Here is a 20,844-nt window from a genome sequence, read left to right as displayed (position 1 = left end):
GGGGGGTGCTTGTAAAAGTGTGACTTGGTTAGAAAGAAACGGCTGAAGTGGAGGGGGGGGGGTGCTTTGTAAGTGTGAGAGAGAGAAATGTGGTGAACTGGCGAGGGGGCGGGGACCTTTTAATCTGGGATTTGAATGAGCGTGAGCGGGCCTGATACCAGCACCCGTCGGTGCTATCAGCCATCCCCTCGTCTCCCCTCCTTTTCCCACCTCAGACACACAACCCCTGATCACCCTCCGCCCTCCTGCCTCAGCAGGACCTTCTGTCCGAGGTCAGGGACTCGGCTCCAAATGCTGCTCTGGGATCGTAAAGCTTTCTCTGGCTGTAACACAGATCGGGTCGGGCCAAATCAAGGTGCCAGGTCTCCTTTACGAGTCTTTCTTGCCGTCTCGTCGTAGGGCTAAACAGAACAGCTGTGTTGCCTGTGCTTGGAGATTACATGTGTTGTAGTTACACGGGATCATAGTTAGACCGCGCCAACATAATCCAGCTAATTCAGCAGTATGCCATTAGGCTATTAATTTTGCAGAGCTGGGTTAGGGGAGCTTTGCAGATGGGTTGGAAATTTTATGCACATAACAAAAGAATGGTGGTGTTTAACAGTGGTTTTCCACCTAAATATTACACCTCTGAACATTACAACTACCAATTAATGAAAGTACAGCTTGATTATTTTCTGTTTAAAATTCCCTTTAGGTAAATGTCCAAATTTGAGTTTATTTCTCCAGTGAAAGATGGGGGATCATAGAGTTGACAGTGTCTGTGTGTGTATATGTTTGTTTGTCTGTCAGTTAGCAAAATATCTCATGAACCAGCATAGGGATTTTAATGAAACTTTCAGAAAGTCATTATTGGAGGTACAGTGGTGTGAAAAAGTGTTTGCCCCCTTCCTCATTTCCTGTTTTTTTGCATGTTTGTCACACTTAAGTGTTTCGGAACATCAAACCAATTTAAACAATAGTCAAGGACAACACAAGTAAACACAAAATGCAATTTGTAAATGAAGGCGTTTATTATTAAAGGAGAAAAAAAATCCAAACCATCATGGCCCTATGTGAAAAAGTGATTGCCCCCTAAACCTAATAACTGGTTGGGCCACCCTTAGCAGCAACAACTGCAACCAAGCGTTTGCGATAACTTGCAATGAGTCTTTTACAGCGTTCTGGAGGAATTTTGGCCCACTCATCTTTGCAGAATTGTTCTAATTCAGTTACATTAGAGGGTTTTCGAGCATGAACGGCCTTTTTAAGGTCATACCACAACATCTCAATAGGATTCAGGTCAGGACTTTGGCTAGGCCACTCCAAAGTCTTCATTTTGTTTTTCTTCAGCCATTCAGTGGTGGACTTGCTGGTGTGTTTAGGATCATTGTCCTGCTGCAGAACCCAAGTTCGTTTCAGCTTGAGTTCACGAACAGATGGTCGGACATTCTCCTTCAGGATCTTTTGGTAGACAGCAGAATTCATAGTTCCATTTATCACAGCAAGTCTTCCAGGTCCTGACGCAGCAAAACAGCCCCAGACCATCACACTGCCACCACCATATTTTACTGTTGGTATAATGTTCTTTTTCTGAAATGCAGTGTTCCTTTTACGCCAGATGTAATGGGACACACACCTTCCAAAGAGTTCCACTTTTGTCTCATCGGTCCACAGAATGTTTTCCCAAAAGTCTTGGGGATCATCAAGATGTGTTTTGGAAAAATTGAGACGAGCTTTAATGTTCTTTTTGCTCAGCAGTGGTTTTCTTCTTGGAACTCTGCCATGCAGGCCATTTTTGCCCAGTCTTTTTCTGATGGTGGAGTCATGAACACTGACCTTAACTGAGGCAAGTGAGGCCTGCAGTTCTTTGGACGTTGTTGTGGGGTCTTTTGTGACCTCTTGGATGAGTCGTCGCTGCGCTCTTGGGGTAATTTTGGGCGGGCGGCCACTCCTGGGAAGGTTCACCACTGTTCCATGTCTTCGCCATTTGTGGATAATGGCTCTCACTGTGGTTCGCTGGATTCCCAAAGCTTTGGAAATGGCTTTATAACCCTTTCCAGAATGATAGATCTTAATTACTTTCTTTCTCAATTGTTCCTGAATTTCTTTGGATCTCGGCATGATGTGTAGCTTTTAAGGATCTTTTGGTGGACTTTACTGTGTCAGGCAGCTCCTATTTAAGTGATGTCTTGATTGACAACAGGTGTGGCAATAATCAGGCCTGGGTGTGGCTAGAGAAATTGAACTCAGGTGTTAAAAACCACAGTTATAGTATATTTTAACAAGGGGGGCAATCACTTTTTCACACAGGGCCATGATGGTTTGGATTTTTTTTCTCCTTTAATAATAAACGCCTTCATTTACAAATTGCATTTTGTGTTTACTTGTGTTGTCCTTGACTATTGTTTAAATTGGTTTGATGTTCCGAAACACTTAAGTGTGACAAACATGCAAAAAAACAGGAAATGAGGAAGGGGGCAAACACTTTTTCACACCACTGTATATATCTACAACTGATTTATTTTTGGAATCAACCTGATTCAAGAAAGCTACCACAGCTAATTAACCTTAGCAAACACAAAAATGGCTACAACCTAGTCAATATTACAAATATTGAGCTAAAGTTTGGTGTGACTGTAACTGATCCCCATCATATTCTCTGAACTCCAAAGGTGGTGTGTTGGAGGTGTTTGCTGAATCAATATTTGGGGAAAATTGTGGGAAAATAGGTGATTTTTCCCCTGTAGTATCACTGAATTCTGAGTGTTTGAAACAAAGTGAGCAGTAAGCCGTGTGGCCACATTTTGAACAAAAATTATGACCTATATTCATATGCGTGCCTTCACCTACTACCTCAACCAGTGCAAAACCAGCATCAGTACCCAGAATTCAACAGCGCCTTATAATGGGACAGACTTAAAGAGAAAGTTTATCAGTAGGTGCACATTTTGAGTTTGATAGAGGAACAACCAGGCAACTTCAGTTGTGAGAATGCTACAAAGAAGGGGCGGATGTCTGGTCTATAAAAATAAAAAATATTTTAAAAAAAAGTTGGACTTGCTTTGGCGGCACAGAAGGAATTATTCAAAAAGAAAATTAAAATATTTAAATCACAGTGTTATTTTCTTGCCACATTTACATTTCGATATTTCTGGCAATGCCATGTGAACAAAATTAAGCTCTTCTTTTTCCTGGAGCAAGCCACTGGATGTAGGAAAATACTAAACTAAATTATAGTATATATATATATATTGCAACATCCTTGCAGAGCTTTTCTTCTGATCCAATTCCTCAAAGCTTTAATTCTAACAGCGTCTGTAATCTTCCCAGAATTACTTCCCTACAAGAGCATTTGAGCTTTTATTTCAGTTTTGTTCTTTTCTCACAAGGCAGAAGAAAAAAAACAAAGACAATATTTGTGTAATTATTTTTATCAAAACACTTTTTCTCCTAAATGATACTTATGCAACCCTGGTGGTGAGGTTACTGGTAGATTTTCTAAGAAATCTTTCTGAGATCTGCAGTGATAAGCATGTGTATTTAGAGCAGGACAAATGTGTTTGTCTTTTGTGTGAGCGTGCCACTTTTTAATGATTAACTGACTTGAAAAAACAAACCTGCTTAGATCCTGTGAGTTGAAGTCTGTTAGCTTACAAGTGTGTAAATGTCACATTTACCACTCAAACTACTATGTTGCTTAAACCAGTGCTATGACCCAAATTTTGACATTAATATATACAAAACAACTGCTTGTTAGGTGAAAACATGCTGGTATAATCACACCCATCCAAACTTAAGTCCCTTGTTGTGTTTTGTAATCAAATGTCATTTTTTTGGTTTTATGCTCATTTTGTTTCAAAACTAATTTCGACTTCAACCACTAATATATGTTGGTACATTAAAGTCCCAGTTGTTGTCACAGCTGACCCTCCAGATGTTTATAAGATTTAGTAACACGCGACTTTTAATACTAATGTGCTCTTAATTACCCTGATGACTTCTATATGGAAGAAGAAGAGCAATTTAAAACTAAATCTGCCTGAGAAGAGCAAAATTACTGCTATTAAAAAAAAATTTGAAGCCTAGCATTCCATGAAGGAATGCATGTTGCCAACCACATTTCATGTCAGTTTTAAATTAAAATTATTTTATGATGAGAAAGGACAGAGTTTTAGCTGTTTTAGTCAAACCTAAGCGCGTGAAGTGTGTGTTTGAGAAAACTCAGCTACAACCACAACAGGTTTTAGCCCAATATCTGTAAAACTGGCTGAACTACAGCCATTTTTTTGTTTCCTAAGATCAGTTAGCTTAGTGGCCATTCTGAATTTGGATGGCTTAATTGTAGAGCTACATTTGATGATTAGTCCCTGAAAGTTTCATTAAAATCTGTCCAGTGCTTCTTGAGATATTTTCCTAATAAACAAACACACACAGAGACATGGCCAAAACATTATCCTCCACCTTTCAGAGGTCGGAGATAATTAAACCCAGTGCCGAAGTTTCTCCTCATGCTGTTTTATTACAACCCATTCTGAAATCTCCTCCTGTTCAACTTCATCCATATTCTCTGCCTCCCTTTCCCTACTTCAGATCATGACTGCAGCAGCAAGAGTGACTCAGGGCTTTCCAAGAATAGGATTCCCTTTGACAACCATCAGGCATCCCATTTCCCTGTATTTGGCCCCGGGCAGCAGGGAGAATAGAGACAGAAACCAAAACACCAGAATCTCACACAGCTTTTCTTTTTTTTTTTAATCTGAGGAGACGTCAGCAGGAAAAAGCTGAATAAAATGGAAGGAGAGACGGAGGCAACAGGGAGCGGCAGGTTGCCTCAGGCCGGTTGAAGGGAAACAGCCCTACTGTGCATCCAGCCACCACTCTATCCTCTTACATAATGTCTCAAGTTCAATATAGCTGCGCTCGGCTATTTAAAGCATGCCTGTCTAGGCTTGCTGACAAAAGGTGATATACTTAGCAGCCGCAGCACAGCATTAAAGCCTCTGCTGGGGTTATATTAGTCACATACAAGCCCCGGGGTGTGGATTTTGGCAATGCAACAGTTATTATTAGACTTGCAGATGATCTGTGCTATATTTACATGAGCTAAAAACCTTTCCCCTCACCCTCGATCACTACAAGGTCTAATTGTCTGAGTAGCTCAAGGCAGTTGCCTTGGAGGAGTTAGCTAATCCCACTGCACATACAGGTTTCTTTTGCACACAGAAAATGACCAAATAATTACAAAAGCAGTGTTTAAACATGTAAAAATTCCTTGTTCCGCAGGGTTTCAGAGGGTTTGCGGCTTTGTGTATTTGCATAAGGTAAACAGGGCTTACACAACATTGAGTAAAAGTGTCATCATTAGTTAATAAATAACTTCAGTCCTTTACACTTTTTAGAAAACAGTGTTACGGCTCAAGAGATTTGGCTCAAACAAATATTTTCTTTAACTTAACTTTTCACAATCTCATCAATCAAAGAAAACTCAGCTAAAAAGACTTTCTTCCGTTTTTGTTAAGTTTTGCAATCTTTCAGCACTCTTAAAGTTTTTAATTTATCAATGTTTTTATAAGGGTTTACATACTTTTTTTAGTTGTATCATAAAACTACAGTTGTTGATCGTAAAAACAATGCCAGTCAACTCATATGACCCATTTGTCATGCAGTAAAATTTTGGCAATAAGAGCTGCCGATAATGTACTGTAAATTTTAAATTTTAAATAAAAAAAAAACCATATCTTCTTAGACCGTTGCCCTGTGTTTTATCACTGGGAGGCTTCAGTCAAGCTTACAGAAAATCTGTAATTTACTGTAAAAATACAAAATTTCCTCACTGTGAATTTTATGGTTTCCAAAGAAGTATTCCGCAATGTATTCTACAATGCCACTATTTTTTTTACGGTGAAATTCTGGCAACCACAGCTGCCGGTAATTTTCTGCGTACTGTAATATTCAAAACTAGTTACAGCTGACCCAGAAACAGCAGCTACTTTGTATGAATTTACACAGCTTGGACGTCATCAATGAGATACGCAAAAATAGGAGCGCGTCATTTTGATTTTAAAATGCTATAGACATTCTAAGACTGCTAAAGTAGTTGATACAGATGAAATGTTTGGTCTCCTACACACTGTCTGTATTATACTGTGTCCAAATAAATGAACTAAATGCAAACCATATAGTCATAAAAAAATAACCCTAACAGTGGGTTCAGAGCGCTCCAGGAAACGTTCGCAGTGCTATCTTATTCCTCCACATGGGCTGTTGTTTTCCTGACAGCTTATCGTGAAAACTGACTCACTGCTCTCAGCTGGTCCAAAGACTTTCAGTGACAGATGAGGCCCGTTCCATGAACAATAAAGAACAGAGGTGGTTTCCAATAATGGAAGGTCTGTAAAAAACTAGTGAAACAGAAATGCAAAAGCATCATAAAGTGATTCATGATTACGTCTTATTCGTGGCCCACACTGAACTCCAACACATTAACACTGTTGTACAGAATAACAATGAGGGACAGTACAAACGGTTCCTCTATGACTCAACTGCTTCAATACAAAGACAATGACTACAAAATATGTGGAAACAACAACCCTTTCCACTATTATGGTGAACTAAAATCCTAACTGAAACGGGGGGTTTCATGCAAGTCAGTGGTTCCCAAACCTGGGATTGGGGTCCCGCTGTGCATTAAGTGGAAGATTCTGATAATTTCTACAGAAATCAAATGAACTTACTAACAGCGTATTTAGCCTTAACTGTTACAAAGACATAAAAGCAGTCATATAATGGTTGAGGAGGCTTTTTGTTAAATGGCTCATTAGCAGTGTTTGGATACTTCAACCAGAAGTAGTCAGGGTCAGGAGTGTCTGAAGCTTTTAATTCGAGGGTCAAAAACTGAAAGGTTTGAGAACCACGGAGCTAAAGCAGCGTTTCTCAAAACCTTCAGCTTTGACCTGCAAAACAAAAGTCACAAAAATTTGTGAAAAAGGTCTTTACAAACATTGAAGACAACTCGTATTAACTCTAAACCTGTTGGATGATTCCTTTTCATGGTCAGTCATGACTGATGGAGACCAACAACATCAGCCGCTATAATAATCTTTATCCTTTGATGACAGCTGTTTTTATCTCTGCTACAGTTAAGGCTAAATATTTTGAGATTAATTTGACTTGTAAATTTTCTCAAAACCCCCACTTGATCTTTCATGACCCTAAATGGGGTCCTGACCCCAACTTTGAGAACCACTGATCTGAAGCTAGTATCTCACTGGGCCGTGACTAGTTGGTGAACAGCATTTGCGAGCTTCGTTGGAGTTCTCAATTTCCTTACTTACGCAGAGGCACACAGTCCTGTCACGCAGAGCATTTCCGTCTCTCTCTCAGACAGAATTTATGCAAACCCTTAAAATTTTTGTTGTGGGCTTCTCCAACCCATCTCAGCAGCAGTAGACTTGTACTTTGACTCCTACGCAGAACAGAAAACATCTGAGGCAAATGTCCAGGTGTAAAAACCAAACCAATGATGAAGAAGAAGTCTTTAAAAACTGGTCCAAATCTAGCTACCTTTATTACAAAAGTGTACTCTAGCAATTAAATCGTAAATTTGGAGGCTGCTGCCAAGGTGGGTAAAAATATGCAGTATGTGTAAATGTGCCCTGTTGTGTACCATACTGTTCTTTACAACCTGACTGACACCACCAGCTGGAGGCAAACTCCTTGAGTGTTCTTTACAAACTTGGCCAATAAATACGATTCTGACTCTGACAAAGCAAGCTGAAGAGAGCACGATGTCTGCAGCAGTGGACAACAAAATAATGTGCACAGCCACCAATACAGTTCTGCAAGCAGTGCACACAAAAACTACTAGGACCTACAGATGCAACCTCAAGGTAATAAAATTTGGTTTTGGTCTCTCTTGGTTTCATACAAGGAATATACCTCTCAACATCTTCCACCATCAATTACCTATACCTACACTGGGTAGGTCATTGTTGGAACCAAGTTGTTCCTTTAGCAATGTTGTAGATAAGACAACGAGTTACATATGAGGCTAGGCTGCAGCAGCAGATGAGATGAAAGATATCTATAGCTATCATCTATGACCTCAAGTTAGTGTAGGGGGCTTATCGTAGCTAACCACTCAAGCTCTGCATATCTTAAACATTTTTGTAACGATGTCATTTATGAGAGCAAACAGCTATTTCCAAGGCAAGAACCTCAAACTGGGTCATTCTCACGTAACAGCAGTCAGGTTGATGTGTAGATCACCAGTACATAGGACTAGTTAGACAAAGTATACTAACTCGCCCAAAACACTTAAACGTTAAACCAAAAGTAGAACGGAAATAAGGATGAATTATGATATTTAAAACAATATTTAAAAACCATTAGTGCATACTGCTCAGCTTATTTTAAACAGGATATTATTTTCATTGTGCTGTTTATTATTATTTAAATTATTAATTTTTGTTTATATGTCAGAGTAACAGTTTGATCAGTGACATTAATCACATTATATCCTCCACACAACTCGGTTTGCATCCATCCAAACTCTTAATTACATACATATCTAATAAAAACACAGAGCTTCAACTGGGTTTGTCTCTTTTTACACACAACCATCTTGTTATGCACTGATTGTCCAGAAGCCGAGGCTGAAGGCATTAACTCTAAAGCAGACGTTTTAGTCCTAAAAAGCTACAACACTGTACAGTTACGTTTTAAAGCTGCACATATCAGTCATGTTCAGAATACTCTACATAGGTCAATTTGTTAAAACCTTATTTTAAATCTGACCTTATTAAGGTAATCAGAAAATTCAGTGTTGGTGGTTTCTTTAGTAAAGATGCAGATAAAAAGAAAATAAGCAGCAAATGAGCTCAGGTCAATCAGAATACTGCCGTGAACGAGCATGTTCCTTCAGATTCAGCTAAATTTCAAATGGAGGCGCAGAAATGACTTAAAACCATTATACTTATTTTACAGAACTATCAGCAGGAAAGAGACGAAATGCAATCTAATGTAAGAGGAGTACAGCCTGAGAACATTATCACAAGTAGTATCCAACACAGACTGTACTAAACTCCCTGTAATCAGGTATGGGTAAAATGCCCCCCCCACACACAAATTTTTTTAAGTGAATTTCAGGACCTATATGTGCTTCCTCTGTGGTATTTCAGCTCAGGAAGTACAAAATGAGTGGCGCAGCAGCAGTCAGACATGTTCCGACCGCCGGTTACCAATGGAAAGTAGCAGACAAAACAACTTAACCTGATCGAAGCATTTTCCTCCATCTCTAATCTGCTACTGGTGGTGCCACCAACCCCTCAGGAAACCCAACAACTCACAAGTGTATCTAATGCAAATCTCACAAATATTTGTAAAACGTAACCAGAGGTAGATCTATTCAAAAACAAAAAGAAAGACTCTGGCACCAGCAGTCATTGTAGACCTTACGTTTCACCTTTTTTATTTTTTTTGCTATGGTTTATATTAAATTTTATCTTTTTTTATTCAGCATGTTTTAGTGGAAACATCTTTTATTTATTAAACTACAACATCATCCAAAATCAGCAGAACATAAATACACCAAACGCTAAACATCTCTGGACCTGCTTGCATGGCAAATTAAGGTCACAGTTTTTATTTTTAATTTTAATTTACTGCTAAACCTCACCTTGAAGTCCTGACATTTTTTAAACCATCTACATGGTTCAAACCTTCAGACAGTAATCTAAACATCTCTTTTATATTATAAATAGGGCTGCAGGATATATAGTGAAAATTGATCATCGTCACGATATCAGTAAGTGTGACATAAATTTTTGCCAAACACTCCCTGGTCGATGGTGGGTACAGATATTTCAAGTACCATATATACATGTTGTGCAGGCTAATTATATAAAAATAATAGTATTTGGTCAATTTAGTGGGATCTGACCGGCACTGATGAATACACCTGGTTTAGATAATGATGACAAAATTTATCACAGGTTTTTCAAATATCCTGTAGCCCTAGTTGCAATGAAAACTATGTTTCACAAATTACTACGCTGTTCATTTGTCTGTCATGTTGTCTTTTAAACATTTCTCTGCTCGGGATAATTTAGACAAGACGTTTCAATATTCCCCTGCACGATGAAGGAGATTTTCACGCTGAAAAAACTGACAAACGTCGCAGCAACTTCAAGCTTATTTCGATGGCTCACATGAAACCACTGTACCGTGCGACAGACAGCACTGGACTGATAATTAGAAAAAAACCAGCAAACTGTGTTGAGGCGACATGTTTGTGTTGTGGTTTGATTGTCAAACCTCGGCTGTCCTGAGTGGACTCGGTCAGGTGAGCAGGCATTTGTAAAGTTGAAACAAGCTGACGGATCTTTTCTCCTCAGCGTCATTTTATCACTATCACATGAGCAAAGCTGCACAAAGAGCACAGGGACTGCATGTCAAACAGTTTGTAACGCAACACCGTTTCCACCTGTATGAAAGTGGACAGTTTGTGTCACCTGTAAACTCCGGGACTGTCAACGCTGCAACTTTTTTTAGTGCACATCAAGACCCAAACCGATGGATGCAACTTTCTGGAGGTCACTTTGCAGACAGACTTCTTATTACATTTTTAAAAAACTAACATGAAAGAATGAGCTTAAATTAAAAAAAATAAAGACGTCGAATTCTGAGTCCACCACTGTTATCCCCATGCAAAAGCTTTTATTTTAGGAGGTAAAATCTAAATAACTTAACAACTATAACTATTTATGTGAAGTTAAATGTATGTTTAATTAAATCCAGGTGGTGACTCATTTTTTGTATTTTTAGAGGGACTAGGCATTGTTTGACCACTTAAAACCATTAATTTGGTGAAAAATGTCAGTTAAAACACTAAAATGTCAACTCTAGGTTTTGTATTTTAAACACATTGTCAGGTTTTTGGTTTATACAGAGGCAAAATGAAAATAATGAAATAAAACAAAATAAAATCTTGAAATAGTTAACTTGTAAAACTGTAAATAAAAGTCTAAATCACCATTAAGTGTAATATCTACGTTTATAGAAAAGTTAAAGACAGATTTGAGTGGATATGAATCACTTCAGTCACTGATTTGAGTTGAAATCAATGTTATTTCTCTTTGCAGCAACATGGCTGAAAGTTTCCTGCCTCGGTTATAAGATTCAGCTTAGTGGAAATTAATCATTTTAAGAGACAACTTCTCTTAAATAAAACACAAATAAAACCATGTTAAGCTCCATTCTGGAGCCGGAGCCGGAGCGGTGAAACGGCAGGACTCCGTCCGTCTCCCCCGCAGGGAAAGTTCAGGCTCCCCCGGCCGCCTGCAGGCACCTCAGCTGGGAATCTGACCGCAGTCGCTGACACTTTTCCGGGCGCTCGTTCCGCCTCAAGCCGCGGCGTCGCTCCCTGACAGTTCACCTCACCGCGTGGAAAACAAACAAAACGCGCCCCACTTTACCTGCGAGATGTCATAGCAGACCCTGAAAGCTGTCCGGTAAACCCGAAGCGTCCCGCTGCTGCTGCTGCCGCCGCGCCGTTAGAGCTCGAGCTCCGACCGTTGAGCTGTAGAAGATTACTGACCCGGCTTCCGGTGAGGACCCGTCAAAATAAAAGCCCTTAAGTTGTAAAATAGTTTTTTGTTTGTTTGTTTGTTTTTCTTCTCTTTAACTGAGCTGCTAGTGTGAACTTCCTGTTTGTTGTTGTATTTTAAACATACATGAAAACTTTTTTTAAATTGCAATTTTCAACTCAAATACACTTCATACACATCCTAAAAATTTACATTTAAATAAAATAGGATCTCATGCTCTTTATCTTTCTTTTGTTAAGGTTTAGTATTTTTGCACTAACATTTTCCTGTCTGACCAACTCTGTTATTTAAAATAAAATCCTTATGAATAAAACTTTTTTGCAGGCTGTCAGGTTCACAATATTTAGCCCCAGTATTAATTATCTGTCTGAAGCCATCGCTGAAGCATACCACAGCCAGTTAAGGGCCAACGCATAAGCATTGTGTCTTAAGGCACAGCTTCAAAATGCAAATCATACACCAAAATGCGAGTCTTACTACTCACATTACTACTACTTTATTTGTAAAGCAATTTCAAAACAACCACAGCTGCAACCAAGTGTTGTACAAAAAATGATAAAAAACAATGTTAAACAACAACAAGATAAGTAAAATAACCAACAGCAAGTTTCAGGCTGTGCCAAAAGCCAACAAATAAAAAAATCCTTGGCTTTCGGCATTCTCTTGACAGAAAGTAGTGTGCTATGATTCCTGGTAGCAGGATGTTGCACAACATAGACAAAATTCTCAAAATAAATGTGAGGAAAAAAAATGGAAGATAAATGGGATTTTTGCGAAACACATGAGAAAACCCAGCCCTCCTCGGAGCTCTGTAGCTCAGGCAGACTTCACAGTAGAAACAACATTTAAAGTTTGAATGGGCCACAGAAAGTTGGACTTTGCATGCATGAATTTGCATTTTGATATCTTTTTCAACTTTTACACAATCAAAGTTTAAATTTTATATTTTTTACCGATTTTATCAAAACATTAAACTGACAACTGACTTTTCAGCTGTTTAAAATTTCCAGCTCTTTGACAAACAAAGTCTTATCTACTCTAACAACTCTTTTCGGTACATAAACAAATTAAAAATGTATGGATTTTTTGTTCACATCTTTTATTCTGTGTATTTCTCTCTGCTAGGACATCATTTTCTCTCAAATTCCCCCAGAATGCAAAAAGTGCACGCCTAAACTTGCATAGAGTTTGGTTTAAGTTTAGCTCTTCATAACTGGAAGAGAAGGGTGCTTTTAACTTGTCATAGCTCCTACATAAAACAGCATAAAACATAAAAACTCACACTCATAACCATCAGTCTTCTGCTGCTCACACCCTAAGTATTTTAAGATTTGACTTGTATTTTTTGCACAATAACTGTTTGTTTGGGGCTTAATTTTCAGACTGTTTTTGCCTCTCATTAACTTGGCAGTCAGGGAGTGACAGACACAACTATGTGGTGACCATGGCGACCGTAAGAAGCCACTGGCAGCAGCTGTAACATTTCTTTTTAATCTCAGTTTTTTTCACACTTCTTACACTGTTTAAACTAAAATGAATTCTGTTTGTCAAAGTAATTGAATTGATTTTATTCCTGCAGGTTTGCCGTACGTTTGCCCATCATTTAAGAGGAATAAAACACCAGCAGGGGACTCGGCCTCAGTCATATGAGCGATAAGGTTGATCTATACCTCCTCTTGTGTTACACAATCATTACGGGACAGCCTCTCAAACCTAAAGAGGTGTATGTTGGTGGTGCAGGAGAAGAGCAGGCTGGAAGCATTGAGCAGCACTGACGTCAACAGCCTGTGGTTATCAGTGTAGGTTAATCTGCTCGGTGATTCTTGGGCTTATGCAATTGTCTGTGAGCCCACAGGCTTCACATATATGGATTTACTTTTCCACTGAGCAGCTGCAGCCTCCAAACACACAGCCAGCTTACAGAAAGGGAATTTCTCCTCTCCGTAGAAATTTCTCCAGCAGATTTTTTTTTTCTTTTTCTCCCAAAAAAAAAGTGCTTCTGGCAGCAAATGGATTTAAATATTGAGTGTGTTATTTGTGTTTGATTAAAAGCTAAAATGATCCTATTGATCGTGTTTGGCAGGACAAACTGACAGCGAGGTGAGAAACTTGAATCACAAACTGGCAGAACTCACGGTGCTTAATAAGAGAGTGACACACTTAAAAACCACAATTTCTGTGACTTATTAAAAAAGGTACTTTGCAGTTTTTTTAATCGAATAGAGACTTCAAAACACTTCTTTGCTGTACCTCTTATATGAAACTAATTGGAAAAAATGACTCAGGCTTCCTTATTTGTTTAAAAAACAAAGTCAGCTATGGTCTTAAAAATAAATAAAGATTATATGTGATTTTAAAGAAAGTGAGCCTTCTTCCACTTGCAAAAAATCCCTAAAAAACATCTTGTCTCAAACTGATGCAGAAAACGTGCTTCGTGCATTTATCCCCTCTAGGCTGGACTACTGTAATCTGTTTTTATCAGGATGTCCAAAAATCTCTCTAAAAAGTCTCCACCAGAGATCTGATGAGTTTGCAGGAGAGATCACATTTCTCCAATTTTAGTACACAAAGCTCTCAACAACCAAGCTCCATCTTATATTAAAGATGTTAGTGTCCCATATTTTCCTAACAGAGCACTCTGCTCTCAGACTGCAGGTTTATTTGTGGTTCCTAGAGTTTCTACAAGTAAAACAGGAGGCAGAGCTTTCAGTTATCAGGCTTCTCTCTTGTGGAACCAACTTCCAGTTTCTGTCTGTGAGGCTGACACCCTGTTCAGTTTAAGACCAGGCTTCAGACTTTCCTTATTAATTAATCCTATAGTTAGGGTTGGATTGGGTTTCCTGAGCTCTCCCTTAGTTATGCTGCCATAGACTGCTGGAGGACAAACTGATAAATAGATAAATAACTTTTACTAACTGGAATTTAATAATGTACTGTGTGTGAATGTATTTTATTATCCCATGAAATAAATGACTGTAAATGGATTTGAATCTGATTTTGGTTTATGATTTGAACTTGTTTTTTTCTTTATTTAGTACCCTGAGATGACTTTTGGCCCTATATAAATAAACTGAATTGAATTTATGTTTTTGTTTTGGGGCAGGTGTTAAAAACAGCTTATTTCTTATGGTGGAAATATATATTTAATACTTAATTTTTTTTGCCCATAATAGCTCAAGCTTTGACAGTGGATATGGGTAAAGTTTTAAAATGACCACTGGATCAGCGGCTTTGTGTGCAAAATTGCCTCACTGATCACAACTAAGAAAAGACTCAGTACTTATTTGTTTGAGCAACAATAAAAATATGATAATGGGGTTTGGAAAGAAATGCAATAATACTGTGGCACACTTTATATGGCCAGAAAATGTAACCTAAAATCATATAAGTCCTGTGGATTTATTTAAATCTGCGATTACATCTAAGTGTTTTTCTTTCTTCTGTTGCTTTAAAATGCCAAAATGAAAAAGTTTGTCCATTCCTGCTCAACACAACATGTACCAATTTGCAAAAAAACAATATCAATTTACATTATAAGCAAAACTTTGCTTTTATAAAGTTTTCAATCAGAAATGAAAATGAGAGCCACACATGCAAAGCTTTGAACATCTGATAACGTTTAACAGCTGCTTCCTGTAGCTGTGACTTTGTCACAATCAGGGAGAGAAATAAGGTGATGCAAATTTTCAATCTTTTAAAACAATTTTAATCTTTTCCTACCAGCCACTCTTGCTACACAGAAACCCTCAACAGGCAGGAGAAACTTAAAGAAGCAGCATTTTAAAGGAACTGGTTCCTCCTTTTGTTTTAGGATTGGTTGAAAGACAAATTTTCATTTGAGTCCAAAAAAGCCTGAGGAAGAAAAGCTGGATTGATGTTCAGTAATCTCTGTAAAAACATTGCCTTCATTTTCTTTCCTGTTTTTAATGTAAGAAGAATATTTACTTTTAAGGAGGTCATTTAAATTAATTAATATTTTGACAAAAACAAGCAAAACTCTGTATGGAAAACAAAACTGAATCTTTTTGGGCACCAGGCCTTTTCTTCAAAAGTATTGTTTTGTTTGTTTGTTTTAAAATGATAAGAAGTGGGGATAAAAAAATAATTTTAAAGTCACCTTTTTAGTCCCAATAACAAATTAAGATTAGGAGCGCTTGAGCTTTTGTATTTCCATTTCCACACAGAATTAGAATCATTTGTTATTTTTAAAACTAATTTCCGAGATTGTGAAACGTACTGTTGACAGAACTGTTATTTCAATTACTCAAGCAAGTTTTATGTGGGGAGTGATTTAATCTCCAGATTTGAATAAAAAGTAGGACAGGAAAGTAACAGACAGTTTAAACAATTAATAAAGGAACTTGATGAATTAATTGTGGTTGAACAGGAACGATCAGTTCCTGGACTAAAACATCCAGTTTTATCAGCGTGCAGACTGATGTCCTGTTGAGTCTACAAGTGATAAATAAACTCAAGAACACAAAGCCCAGTTTCCCCCAGGGAAACAGAAACCAGGATGTCCATCTACCCTGAGGTGACTCCCTCTGTTAGGCTGTGATCTTTGACCTCTTCAGCTTTTAAAAGCCTGCCTGTTTATAAATATAAAAAAAAACCTTCTGGAAAGACAAACAAGGAGGTCTTACATCTTATATCAGGACTGATGCAACTGCTGGACCTGTGATAGAAAAGAAGTTTTGTTAAAAAGTAAATAATAAAAAGGTAAATCAGGCAGTTAACTTTAGAAAACTTTAGAACTTTAGAAAACATAAGCAAATAATGTTTAGAAATTCAAAAAGAATATATATATTGAGGCGCTGGTCTCAGGATCAAATTAAATTTAACTCAGAGAACACCACAGTTTTGCTGCAAAATTCATAATTCTCACCTTTAAACAAACTGCACTGTTTCTTTCCAGAAGGGGAAGGTAACATCTGGGGACTCGTCCGGGATTTGAAAAGCTCTGACAAGACTTGAACAAGTTTCTAGAGAGCTTAGAATAGTGTGTTCACGTTTTGGTGATGGGTTTTGTTGTCCTTGAAATACATTTAGGCCGTCTGGTTTTCCTTTGAGTCACACAAAAAGGGATTTTTGTCCTCTTTTCATATTTAGTCGCCTGTATACAAAAAAAAAGCTATTTTGTTATCATTAAAATCTCTTTAATCAAACTACTTTGACTTAACATGAAAAGGAAGTTTCCGCAGTTGAAACTCTCACCGGACAAAACTCTTTCATCTAAACCATTTCATCGAGTTTTAATTACTATTGCACACGATGCGGCATCCTTCTCTGTCATTAACTTCAAATAAATAATCTCATTAAATCTTAGGCCTAATAAAAAATGCTTCAGACAGATTTAGGATTCCAGGATATTGTGTGAAGCTGTGCAGCCACTATTCTCATCACTTCTGGGCTTTCAGTTCCCATCAGAGTGTCACAGACTGCTGTAGGTGGCTGGAAATTCATAGAAGAACGCTGCTGTAGCTAAAAATGCTGTTTCACTTCAAATTAAAGGCCTAGCCTTCCTTGAAGGAATGCGTATAGCCAGCCACTTCTCATGCAAGAGTTTTAAACTAAGAAACGATGAAATTCTAATCATTTTGGTCAAACCTTGGAAATGTTATGCACCATCTCATATGATATTATGAGATATCGTGCTCAGAGTACGTGTTGTGAATGATTCTCAGCTACTACCACATCAAATCTTAGCTCAATATCTGCAAAACTGACCGAGTTATAACCATTTGTGTGTTGACTAATGTCCATTAGCTGTGACAGCCATCTTCAATTGGACCGACTCCAAAAGTTGATCAGTTGTAGATGCACGTCCAATGATTACATTCAGATTTTCATTAAAATCAGTTCAATGGTTCATGAAATACTTTGCTAACACACAGGGTTGACTGAAGTTTTAAGCTGGTAATTCAGGCCACATATAGAGCATTAAAATGCAAAGTGACTCAGAATGAAGACAATGGGCTCCATTTGGTTGATGTTTTATTTCATGGTGGTAGGAACACAAGACAAAGGTCATAAAGTTAGTAATGTTCAGGTCATGCCACTCTTTACTCGGTGCACTGCCCTTTGACGAGGTCTGCGCAGTCAGACAGTAGTTTACAGAGGTCAGACATGGAGGATTATCCACATGTAGACATAAATAAGAAACAAAAACAAATTTAAAAACAGTAAATAGAAGATTTTTTTTCTTATTTTTTGTAAAAATCCAAAAGGGACGCTTGTAGAAGCCCTCTGGAATGTTTTTTTTTCCTTATGTATGGGGATTATTACTAATATTGTTATCTTTATGTATTACTCATTTACATTATTGGGATGAGGCTAATACACCGGCTAAAGTAAGGAAACGGTTACATGGATGACGTCTTTATGACCTGCTCAGGTGAACAGGTTTTTAAGGCAATTCAGTTTCCATCAAAGCCACGTGCTGTTGTGTCCAATTACAACCCAACTGGGTTGAATTTAAAAAAACAAAACAAAATAAAACCACTTTGTTAAAATAAAAATAAAAAATAAAAACTAACAGAGTGAATTTAAAAGCATCGTAGGACACCAGAAAGGGTTTTCCAGTCTGGAGCTTGAATACACACAACATAATTATAGCTTTAGGGCAAATTCCTCCCCATGTACAGAAGAATATCATTTTATGGGTGAACAGACACGTCAGACATAGCTCCAGTGTATATTACTAAAAACATAAACCTCCACAGATCACACATTTGCTAAATTTACACTTTAAAATCGCGGGGCTGTACAAACTCTATGATTTAAGGAGGGAAACATAATTAAGAACTTAAGGGCAAAAAAAGTACAAGACCATTTGATACTCAACCACGAACAGGCATGATTATGTCTCAGAATATTGCCAAGGTTCTCATATCAAAACAAGTGTCTTTAGGTCGGTCGTCTCGGTTTATTGCGCTCAGCAAAGACGACTTTGCGTTGCAACAGTCCACGGAAAGTTACAGAATTTGCACTAGTTATACAAACCCATGCGCTGCAATGTTAACTTGCACGTACTGTAGGATTTATTATGGATCTTTTTCTCAGTTTTGTGGCTGATATGGCTTCAAAAAGTCACAAGAACACACCAGTCTCTCTCTTCTCTCTTTCATTATTATTCTTTTTCTCATTCTACAGCCGAAACAAAATGTGTTCCTCCAGGAATGTTCCTATAGGATAAAAAAAGGAAATTAAGTCTTTTTTTTTGTCTTTTGTGTCGACAAACTGATTGTTGTTTGACAAGTCAATCCCAAGAGTAGTAGCTCTCCCCTTGTTCCTCTGTCTGTCCTTTTTTTTCTTCAGTCTTTGCTTTCAGCACCTCCTTAAGGTCAGATATGGTAACAACTCTTGCAAAACTGACTGCTCAAGAAAAAAATACAAAGAAACCAAAACAAAGGATGCAGGGAATAACAATCTTAAAACACAATTCTCAGATCTGTACTTTCCGAAAGTGGAAATAAGGAGGAATTAAAAGCCAGGAGCACTGACAGTTTTGGGAACTAAATGGAAATAAACAAACAAAAAACCCAGATTTAAAACCAACACTGCAGAAGTGCATGCATTTATAGTGGTCAACATTAGTTCATCTGCTGATTGTAGAACAGAACACACAACAGTACATGGATAGCTCCAAAAAAGAACCCATCTTACATATTCACAGTCTTAGGTATTATTTATATAGTCTATATTTATAACATTTATGGGTATCTATGATTCATTTCTGGACTGATGACTAATGATATGAGAGTCGTTGTGGAACGCAGCGCTCTTCCCTCCGTCACGTCGGGTTGCAGTGTTAGTGAGTCATATTTCAAAACTAAAGCCTCTGATGGGACCGACTGGAGAGGTTTTTCTTTTCTTTTTTTTTTTTTCTTTTTCATTTAGAAGCCGTGAGATGGGGGTTGATCGAGTGGTTTCGACAGTGTACTTACTCACTGTAGCAGCTTGACTGATATTTGAAAAGTCTCATTAGGAAAATATAGTGGGTTTGAGTTTCTTGAAGGTTTCTTGTCAGCTGGCTGCAGTATTCGAAGACCTGCAAACACACGGAGCTCCAGCTCTCATGGGGGGAATGTGTGTCTTTATACTTCTAGGCCATGCTCGGGGGAATGTAGGTATGGCACCAAGACAAGGCAACAGCCAGAGATTATTAGCGAGGTCCACCGCGTTCAAGTAATGAGTGAAACAAAAAGGAAAGGTGACGCTTTTAAATGAAAACAATACAAGGAAAACATCTCTCTTTTTTTTTCCACGAATACCTTTATCTTTAAAAAGAAAAAAAAAAAAAGGTTGAAGGGCTATAAATGTACTGTAAATGTAGATGCGGATTAAAAAAACAAAACAAAAAAATAAAAGCAAAATATTTTAACCAAAATTAGAACATATATATTTTTTTCCATATAAAAAGCAATGAAAAGTATACAAAAATAGAAAATAATTACAGCAGGAGACATGGGCGCTTATGGAGGGAGCGGGCGGGAGGGTTTCTTGTTGTGTTTTGTTTTCGGTCTCGCAACGTTTTGTCTCTGCCTGCTTCATTTGGAGGCGGAACAGTGTAATATTTTAGGGCTGTTTAAGGCGTCCTCCACCAGGTGGACGTCCACGCCGTCCACCACCACATCCTTGATGCAGCCCACGAAGCCGGTGCTGTAGGCCTTGGGTAACCGACGGGCCACTGCCAGCTCCTCCAGGCCGCCTGAGGAGGGACAGACGCAGAGATCAACACATCAGAGACGCTCACAGTGGAGACATGAAGCACTGAAAACCCAGACTAAACTGTTAGACTTGGTTCCTGCTGTTCATGCTTTCATAAAGACCTAAAACAGTGGCTCCAACTTTACCATCATGAGAACAAAATAACTTATCATCCACCCCCAAAGGCCTGTGCCTGTGTTTGTCTGTTAGTAAAATATTCCATGCATCACTGAACTGATTTTTTTTTTTTATATATATATAAAACTTTTAGGAAGTAATCACTGGGTTGAACATCTAAAACTGAGTAACCAAATTCAAGATGGCTGCCACAGCCAGCTGACCGTAGAAAGCACAAAAATGGCTATAACTCAGCCAGTTTTACAGATCCATCCATCCATCCATCCATCCATCCATCCATCCATCCATCCATCCATCCATCCATCCATCCATCCATCCGAGTCAGGCCCAGCCACCTCTTCCAGCTTTTCCAGGAGGATTTCAAGGCGTTCCCAGGCCAGCTGAGAGACAGTCTCTCCAGCATGTCCTG

The 20,844-nt window shown here is 38.3% G+C and overlaps 2 protein-coding genes across 6 annotated transcripts in view; both read right to left on the bottom strand.

Annotated features, from left to right (window-relative positions):
• ptpn11b (protein tyrosine phosphatase non-receptor type 11b) overlaps window positions 1–11,570 on the bottom strand; it is a 42,751-nt gene extending 31,181 nt beyond the window's left edge. For both annotated transcript variants that reach the window (XM_017411409.3, XM_017411410.3), the window contains exon 1: window positions 11,457–11,570. In XM_017411409.3, coding sequence (XP_017266898.1) covers window positions 11,457–11,470 — 14 coding nt within the window. In that variant the 5' untranslated portion in view covers window positions 11,471–11,570. The remainder of the gene's footprint in view (window positions 1–11,456) is intronic.
• A 5,999-nt stretch (window positions 11,571–17,569) lies between these two features.
• The window catches only part of agrn (agrin), a 278,848-nt gene continuing 275,573 nt past the window's right edge, over window positions 17,570–20,844 (bottom strand). For all 4 annotated transcript variants that reach the window (XM_025004894.2, XM_017411271.3, XM_025004895.2 and 1 more), the window contains one exon: window positions 17,570–20,298. In XM_025004894.2, coding sequence (XP_024860662.1) covers window positions 20,138–20,298 — 161 coding nt within the window. In that variant the 3' untranslated portion in view covers window positions 17,570–20,137. The remainder of the gene's footprint in view (window positions 20,299–20,844) is intronic.

This window comes from Kryptolebias marmoratus, linkage group LG8 (genome assembly GCF_001649575.2).
Source record: "Kryptolebias marmoratus isolate JLee-2015 linkage group LG8, ASM164957v2, whole genome shotgun sequence".
Taxonomy (NCBI): Eukaryota; Metazoa; Chordata; class Actinopteri; order Cyprinodontiformes; family Rivulidae; genus Kryptolebias; species Kryptolebias marmoratus.
Note: the sequence above shows the minus strand (reverse complement) of the source record. Positions and strands in the feature narration are given on the sequence as shown.